The sequence below is a fragment of the Vitis riparia genome, chromosome 11, assembly GCF_004353265.1.
Source record: "Vitis riparia cultivar Riparia Gloire de Montpellier isolate 1030 chromosome 11, EGFV_Vit.rip_1.0, whole genome shotgun sequence".
Lineage (NCBI taxonomy): Eukaryota > Viridiplantae > Streptophyta > Magnoliopsida > Vitales > Vitaceae > Vitis > Vitis riparia.
The window spans coordinates 17,770,226-17,779,421 of NC_048441.1; the positions used below are offsets into that span (position 1 = coordinate 17,770,226).

General features: G+C 35.5%; 1 protein-coding gene across 3 annotated transcripts; it reads right to left on the bottom strand.

The window, feature by feature from the left end:
• LOC117925271 (serine/threonine protein phosphatase 2A 55 kDa regulatory subunit B beta isoform-like) lies at window positions 1–7,874 on the bottom strand. Of its 3 annotated transcripts, none has more exons than XM_034844242.1 (14): window positions 7,553–7,874; window positions 6,460–6,563; window positions 6,226–6,324; window positions 6,008–6,127; window positions 5,647–5,841; window positions 5,124–5,215; window positions 3,777–3,895; window positions 3,378–3,501; window positions 3,094–3,217; window positions 1,529–1,597; window positions 1,317–1,408; window positions 1,092–1,169; window positions 734–798; window positions 1–643 (listed from the first exon to the last, which is right to left on the bottom strand). In XM_034844242.1, the coding sequence occupies exons 1-14, from the start codon at window positions 7,656–7,658 to the stop codon at window positions 507–509; spliced, it is 1,524 nt and encodes a 507-aa protein (XP_034700133.1). In that variant the 5' UTR covers window positions 7,659–7,874; the 3' UTR covers window positions 1–506. The 3 variants fall into 3 exon arrangements, with proteins under 3 accessions (XP_034700133.1, XP_034700134.1, XP_034700131.1); XM_034844243.1 differs by having other exon boundaries at window positions 1–637; window positions 5,644–5,841; XM_034844240.1 differs by having other exon boundaries at window positions 5,644–5,841.
• Between the last annotated feature and the right edge of the window lie 1,322 nt (window positions 7,875–9,196).

Consider the following 9,196-nt stretch of genomic DNA (forward strand, 5'->3'; position numbering starts at 1 on the left):
TTATTGAATTTTCTTCTTAGTTACCAAAAAAGGAAAACTTACAAAAGGTTTTCCCCTTCCGTCAACAACCAAGATGACATTTCATGTGCACTCAAACTTTAAAATTCATACAAGACTGATTGGAAGAAGAGGGGTGAATGTGGTTAATGTAATACAACAGGCACAGTTTAGTGGCTATTATAATTAATAGCCTTTGTTTTTGGTTGTAGGAGATCTACGAAATTGTTCCAGACCTAAACTTAGCTGAATAAAGATAGAACTACACCTTTGTACTTATAAAAGAGAAGGGGGGGAACAAATAAAAAAATGAGCTGCCTGGCCCGGGAACAACGAACGACTTCATTCCTCTTGGATTCCATGACAGCTGCTTCTGGACTTCTGGTTATGGGGAATGTGCTACAGTTTCTAAGATCGGACGAGCATCTGATGCATTGTTGTTGGTTGGTGGGGAATGCTAAGCGACTTCTGTAAGAACTTCGAAAAGTGACAGGGACTGCCTCTCAGACTTACGCAAAATACATGTACAGGCTGTTTGCAGCGGCACAGGCGAGGGAATTCTCAGTTGGGTGCCAAGCTAAGTGGAGCAACTTTGTGGACAAGTCAAATGCATTTCCATTTGCATCGACCGCAGGGCTTTCTGGTCCTATCAAAAATCCCCAAGAAAAGGAATTACGTCACTAGAAGGCAAAGTTAAAAAGGACAAGTATAGAAGCCTTCATAAGAAGATGCAGACCTCGTCGGCCAACGCGTGCGAAAGTGCTCAAAGATCTCGGCCTTGAAGGGGCAGGTGCTTGTCTCCTAAGCATTAGTATGCATAAAAAGAGAGAACATAAAATACCACAGAAGTTGTTCCAACAAGAAGAATCGATGTAGTTGACCAGATGCAATATTGACACAATGATTTTTTTTTTGTCTCAAACTCTCCAAATGTGTCAAAGAATAACATCCATCATTTCCAGATATAATCACAAACCTCAAAGGTGGTGTTGCGTTGTTATTCTTGTTATTGATATTGGCATCATTATTGTTAAATCACTTGATACCATGGTTTGTCATGCACTGATCATTACTGTTATAGTTAGGACACATACCTCATGGGGTTTTTGCTGGCTTCCAAAGTTGTAGCCTCAGTGCTTCCTGCAGTACAGCCAAAAACGCGGAAGAGATTGCTGGGAGACCATGGAAACATTATTAGTATTGCACATTCCAAAGGGTTTCAACAACCAGATCCCTTCCAACCTTAATGACAACCTAAAAGGAAAAAAGAAGGGGAAAAAAAAAAAGGAAGGTCCTGCAAAGATTAAAAAAAGGCATACCTGTATGAACCAGTTGCAACTCGAGTTCCATCTCCACTCAGACAACACTCAAATTTGTCAAAGATTGAATCATTTTCATACAAATCGCACAACTGATCAAGATCAGAGTACAAGTCCCACCATCATTATGGATAAAATGATACACTTAGATCAATTATATAGGTTGCTTATTTGGCCTTTAGATGATAGATTTCAAAAGAAGAAAATCGCACCTTGGGCCTCAAATATTCATGAACTTGGAAAGTTGCAACAGGACCTGAATCCATATTGATGTCCCAAAGCTGAAAATCATATAGATCAGTAATTCAGTCAGAAGCTATAAGTTGTACAAATGAAAACCATTATTTTCTCAGATGGAGATTGTCTAAGAATATAACCCACCAATTTTGCTTCATGTTGACATAATTCTTTCTAATTTCAAACTCCATTCTGGTCCTATCAGTAAGAACGAGAACTAAAACATGTAGAATCACAGGATAAGTGATTTGATCAACTACTGATCCAACCAAAACAAATGGTTCTTGATCAGTTGGATTTGGAATTCTGAAGTTGAGTAAAAGGTTGTGTTTGACGTTTAGACAAGCTCATACCAACATAGATACTTGTATTTACAGTCAATCACATGGATAAATAACCTCACAGAGTGCTAGGGTTGGTGAAAGAAAGTTTAAATTCAGAGAAGAAATAAAATTGAGATATTTGTTGTTTCTGATGATGACTGCACTAGAGTGACTTAAGCATCATCTACACTATTGTGCTTGTCAATATATCTCTGTTTGCCTAGCAAAGAAAAAAGCATCACCTACTTTGTACAAGCTTTGATTTAGTTTGACCTGTGGATTGGTGGAGGATGTTTCAGATAACAAAAGATATGCTCGCTTTATTGCTAAGACCTTGATTTGTTCAGAAAGAAACAGAAATATATAACATTATTCCATCTTAAACAAACTCGAGACTTTACCTTACCAGTCCAAAGATTCATCACTTGCATGTACAGCAACAACTTTAACTCTTTCATCATCCAAATAAAAAAATTTCCCAAATCTATTATATTAAATTGAAAGGTTGTAGAAAAAATTCTTCGATGTCCAAGACAGTAGTATGATCAGTAGGCAACTTCAAACTCCAAAAAATTTGGCAGTAAAGCGAGAATATCTCATGAATATGCCATAGACATGTGAGAAAAGACCCAAAAGTGGGTCGGAGAGGAGGTGGTCAAAACATCAAAATGACAGTAATAGATAACCCTCAGGAAACAGGAGCTATACTTGCTAAAACCACCATTGTCAGTCAAAAAATTTATCTCATCACTATGATCTGGATTTCTTTACAGGTTAAAAGTATAACAACAATAGCATTATAAATTTTTTTTATGTAAACTCACAAAAGTGGTCGTTAAATTACAAAGAAAAAAAAAGGAAGATAAATTCACCATGAAAAAATCGATAATGAAAAAATCAAAGTTAATGCCTCTTCTAAGAGTCAAAAGCAGTTAGCAAAAGCATGAATCTTATGCAGCAGCCTTCAGTTACCACAACTATCTACAATGCAATAATGAATACCTCATGTTTTTTTTTTTTATAGATAAACCCACAGAAGATATATTAGAAAAAGGGTGCTTAAAAGGCAACCCGAAGCATACCTCATGAGTCACCAAAAGACAAAAAACAAAAAGGCAAGCACTCACCAGCCCTCAACAAGAACCCAACCAATCAATAATGAATACCTCATGTTAAAAATAACATAACAAAGAAATAGCAGATAAATAGGAGTAAACCTTCAGATTCATGTAATCGCGACTAAGTATGTATCTTCCGTCCTTTCCAAACTTAATGTCTGAAATTGAAGCAATTATCTCTGTGAAAAAAGATTTTGAATTAGGTGCCTCCATTCCCTCAAACCTGCATGAACATTTACCATTGGCTATTAAAAGCATGTTTGAAATTAAATTCAACAGGTCTGATATGCTTTTTGGAGTTAGTAGCAAATCAGATCTTCCAGCATGGACAAATGCACTTAAAAGAATAAGTAAGATAGAATAATAATTAATAAACCACTCACAATTTGGCATGACCGTCACAGAGAGCCGATTGTCGCAAATCAATAAGACGGATTGAGCCCTTTGAGCTACTGTATGCCAACATATTACAGTGTGTAGGGTGGAATTCAGCGGATGTTATCACTTCTGCATGTGTATCAGAAGCGTAAGTTAAGACGTGTGATTGGTTAACAACATGTTGCAATTAACCCAAATAAATATCCTACATAAAGAAAAAGTTAGTATCTATTACAACATCAGGAGTCATGAACTTATGATTATCTACCATAGATGAGGAACAAACAGTAAAGCATAAACAATACAAAATACCAACACCACCTGAAGTACATGCCAGAAGAGATGACAAAAAAGGAAGACAAAACTAGTAGAACAAATCATGAAAGAGGACTAAAAATCCGTACCAGTCAGATCCTCCATGTTAGTAGGCTTCACATCAACAATATTGAAACTTTGATTGCTAATTTCCAGGTTCCAAAGGTTTATGCGTAGATCATCAGCTGATATAAATGTCTCTCCATCACTAGAGAATGAAAGGATAAAATTAGTAGTCTATTAATTTCTTACAAGTGACTAAAAGTGCAGACAGTATGCAGAATAGTGTGGATAATATGGCTCCATGTGCAACATCCACAATTTACCACAACTTTTACACCTCAAACGGTCCAATGTATCAAAGTTTTTCTTCTAAAGAAATATAATCACATACTTTCAAATAAATTTTCCCTAAAAATTTTAGTGTACAAGCACATGATAAAAAAGAAAAAGAAGAAAAATCCATGTAGAATGAAATCTTTTACACGAATTTCCACTTTGAACTTCTGGTAAAGGTAGAGAACACTTGGAAAACCGTGGCAACGAAAACAAACCATAAACATGATCATGCAGAATAAAGATACTTGATGGTAAAACAGAAAATCGGGGAAAAATAGGTAAATGGTGAGAATGGGTACATAAGCTCTGGAGACCAAACTGACCATTCAAAAAGAGTCCATAAAGTTTCCTAGAAAAGTCCATTCAAAACATGAGACTACAGTAACAAACAATCCTGTGGGATCCATGCCATGCCCTATGTTGAATTTAATATTTTGAACCAAGAAATTATGAGGAAAGCTATCATTCAGGACTCATTTAAGTACTCATGCCATGTTTTTACTAAATCTTTTGATACAGGTGCACACTTCCCATCTATAATCGATGTCATTCTTAAGAAATAACATTAATTTTGGTAATTTGCCAAAAGAAAAAAGGTAATAACTACATATCAATTTCCAAAATGAAAGTAACATCAGAAAAATGTTGAAGGTCATTAAAAAAACACAAAAGAAACCACAGTTGTACACTTTTTCCATACTTCAACAGATTTTCAATGGATACTTTGCTAATGATGGTGCACAGAAAGGGAATGAATTCAATAATATATTAAGTGTACAGAGATCGAATGATTACATTACTCCTTTCATAAACCAGACTAACAAGATAAGAAAAATGCCACACCAGTCCAAGTCAATTACAAGAGGAGGTACGTACCAAAAAAAAATCTAGAAAAAAAAAAATATAGGAATAACTCCTCCCATGGTCTGATTAATCAGATAACCAAGATGCATACATAAATCCAAGACAATCCTAGAAGAAAAAGAACAAATAGTACAGTTTGATGCTAAATCCAAACATGAAAGGAAATTGAAATAAGTCAACAAATATGATTCAAGATAAAAATTTAAAAACCTATAACCAATTAAAGAATTCACCTGTTGTTTGAAATGGAATTGATATGATAGTCATGAGCATGAGCATATATTCTTCGACATCTAGCTGATAGGCTTGTTTCATTGCTGTGTACCTAGATATTACAAAAACAATGTCAAGTGGTGCAAACAAATTAAATTGTAATAGCTTGTTCAGTATGATTATAAAAGAATGTAGAATCCAATGCCATGACAATCATGTACCAATTTGTTGGACTTTTTCAGTTCCATAATTGCCAATTCTAGCAGAAATTTTAAAAAGTTATTGATTAGCATTTTGGATATGCCTTTGTTGCTTTCAGTATCTGAAATCAACACATCTTTTGCTATCAAAGCAATAAAGACATGTTGAAAATGCCAACCATATGATGCCTCGAATATCATTTATTTTCTTCTTTTGATAGGCAACTCAAAACAAACTATTGCCAAATATCTTAAAGTATCTGAAGTAAATGTCTAAGCAAATATTTTTATTACTCCTAGTATTACTGCCTAAAACATCACAAATTAGGCAGAGTACAACTACCGTGGGAAAATGGAGTGCAGCGAAACTCCCTGCTGGAAAGGAGAAGTCCTTGCTCAAATAACCGTAAGATCTGTCTGCACATCCTCCATTTGTAACATATGGTTTGACAATTGAACAAGCAGGATTGCCATTTCCTGTAGCTCTTGAAGGGTCTATATTCATGTCGCAAATTTTCTTGACCTTCTTTTCCTGGATCTGTTCAACACTCAAAGCAGAACAGCAAAGAGACACATAAAGTGAGTACTTAACAAGCCCACCAAAAGGTATGACCAACTATGAAGAAAACATGAACCTTAGGACATTCAGTTTACAAATGATAATCACCAACTTTAAAAAACTTTAAAACAGTTCTCTTTCATACCTTCCAAAACTTGATGGTTTTGTCATTGGTGGAGAGAAGAAACAATGCATTGTTAGCTGTTTGACACCATCTAATCTTATTGATTTTCTCCTCTATTTCCAAACTCTTGAGATAATCAAACTGGAAATGAACGAATAGTCTAGATTTAGTAAGAAAAAAGATACAAATCCGTGAAAACTACAATGATTAGAGTGTTAGCAACACAGAAAAGTAAATACCTCAGGTTCATGACTTTGAAACTCTGTTTTATACCGGAACTCAGGATGTGTTCTAACAGGATGATCCATCATCTCAAGATCTCTCCTATAGCCACCATGCTATACATTATGCAATTATATTAAAACGGTGCAACAAGAAGTGATGTAGAAGTAAATCAAGGCCAGAAATAAAATGAAACAAAATAAGAGAAAATGAAAAAAAAAAAAAGCACAGCATGTGATAAAACAACATACATCCCTCTTGTCGGTCCTTTCAAATAAAACCACCCGTCCCCCACGATCACCAGTCGCAAGATGGTCTCCAGTTTTGTCAAACTCAATAGCAGAAATGATGTCAACTGCAAAACATAAGGGGTATGGTTACCAAAAACACAATGCGCCAAACAAAATACACCTGCTAAGCCACACGTCATAATGACACACTAATTCATCTTAACGCAAGACGCAATCCACCTGCAACTCTATACGTCACAGAAATGCACTAATTCATCCTCCTCGATACAACAAGGCACGTGGCACAATAACATCCAGAAAATCACCATAGCATGATGCCCACAAAACTCATGCAATCATCTCTTTTTCACCTATGGCTTCAAAACAAATAAGCTGAACAGAATGGATGCCCAATGATTTGAAAGCAAAAATCAAGTCATCTCACCATATCAATGCGACAAAAATAGAAGCGACATTTTAAATTGAATTTGCAAAGCCAAAACCAGAAACATGGCAACTACTCAAACAAAGCACATTCATTCGTGGATGAAATCTGTTCAAGACAACTCAAAACCATCGAATTTTTTCATTCCTAATGCCGTGGACCGACAGGAACCATCAAACTCAAACTTTGAGTTTTCTTTTCCTACTGCAGAGGACCAACAGGAACTGTCCATTTCAAATCACAAATTCCATCACATATTCTCACTTCCAATTATTTTCAGAGAATCACAAATTCCATCACACATGCAAACAGCACACTTTCAATTATTTTCAGAAAATGCACACACATATTATCAATCAACACTCCACCATAAATTTTTCATGATAATGCTGATAATTTCTATAGCTACAGAAGCACTGAAAAGACTCAAGCCCTATCTCTATCAAGTTCAATTTGTGAATTCCCGTTTACAGTCCATCAATCCGGTGCAGGTCCAAATCACAAACACATTAACACCACATCCCAATCCCCAACCCTCACATCTCCACACAAAAAACACAATCCACAAAACAGATCAACAACAAATCCCAAAATCCACACCAATCCATATCAAAACCAACAAAAACCGCTTCAATCAAACGGATCAGAGAAATGAGAGGCGATATATACCTTCCTGAACTTCCTCCCCCGCCGTCCGCTCCCCGAACACCTGAGAGAACCTCCACTCCAGCGGCTCCGCCGGTGCCTCCACTTCCTTGACTTCACCCCCGTTCATCTTCCCCCAAAATCACCGCCCCAATCAACCTCCTCTCACACCTCTCACCTCCCCAACCTCTCACCTCGCCGCACCGCCGATCACAATGCTTCACCGCCGGCAACCATCCCTCGCACCTCCTCCGAGTCGGTGAAGTCACAGATGAAAACCGAGGGGCTTTGGTTCCTCCATTGAACACAGCATCAACCTTTCATCATATTTTTTAACTCTACTCTCTCTCTCTCTCTCTCTCTTTTTCTAATTTTTCACCCTTTTTATTTATTTTATTTATTTTTTATTTTTTTCTCTCTCTGTTAGTTTTTGGTCTGTTCCTCTTCTTTATTTTTTGGAACTATTTTCCTCGCCGATGTGGACGAAAAATGATAACGCAATAACGACACATCTGTGAGAAAAAGGCCAATGCCTACGTCACGCACCCGGCACGTGTTTCGCACTCTCGCACGCTGTTTCTCTCTACCACAATTTCGTTCAACTCTTTTCCATTTTTGTAAATTACAATGAATTAATAAACAAGACGTTATTCAGATTCTGTGTGCTATCTTGGATTTATTAAACTAACTCTGGTTTCCGCTATTTAATGACGTATTAATAATTTATCTTAATTAAATACCATGCCTTAAAATTTTTATAGCAACTTATGGAAAAATAAGAAGCTAAATTGAAGTGAGTTGGGATAATGATTGTTATTTTAGTCTATGTATAAATTTCATACCAAAGTACGAAAATCACCCACTCTTGTCGACCGCCCACTTTTATATTTTTTTTTAATAACTGTTTTATGTCAAAGTTGAATCCTCTTTCGATTTTCCTTTGGTAAAAGACATTTGGGGTCATGCTCTTGATGTTCCTTTACCAAGATGTGCCAAAATTATTATTATTAGGCTTTCTCAATATGGCAATGGACTCACAAATTGTGTGTTAATGCCTTAAGCTTGTTACTATATTAATTAGATCAACCTAAGGTAATTATCCCGGGTGAATAAGGTAATGATTTTTATTTTTTTTGCAAGTTTAAACTACATGAATAATAAGTATATGATAAATATAAAAGAGGAAATAGGAAACAGATAATATAAATACGAAATTTTATAGTGATTTGATGCAACTTAACCTACATCTACTTTCCTCTAATTTCAATCCCGAGCTTAAGGTTTTAATATACCAAGACTTTTAACATAAGTTTTTTAAGTTTTACAATAAGATTCACCGACTTTACTAAGCATTACAAATTCATCGAAACCTATTATATCTTAGCAAACATTAAGTGATACTTGGTATTTATATTTTTTTTTCCTCAAGTGATATTTCACATTTAAGCTCGTCTCACAGCTGTTACAATAAATATATAGAATTAAACTCGCAAGATCATAGTGTACTAATAATATACAAGTTTAAAACAAAGAGCATAAAAAAACACTCTTTCAAAACTTAAATATATTATAGAAATATTTTAGAATATTAAGCTTTCAAAAACAAAGAAAGGTTGGAGCTTTTAAATAGGAATAGGAAGCCTAAAGTAACCATTAGGAAAGTTTGAG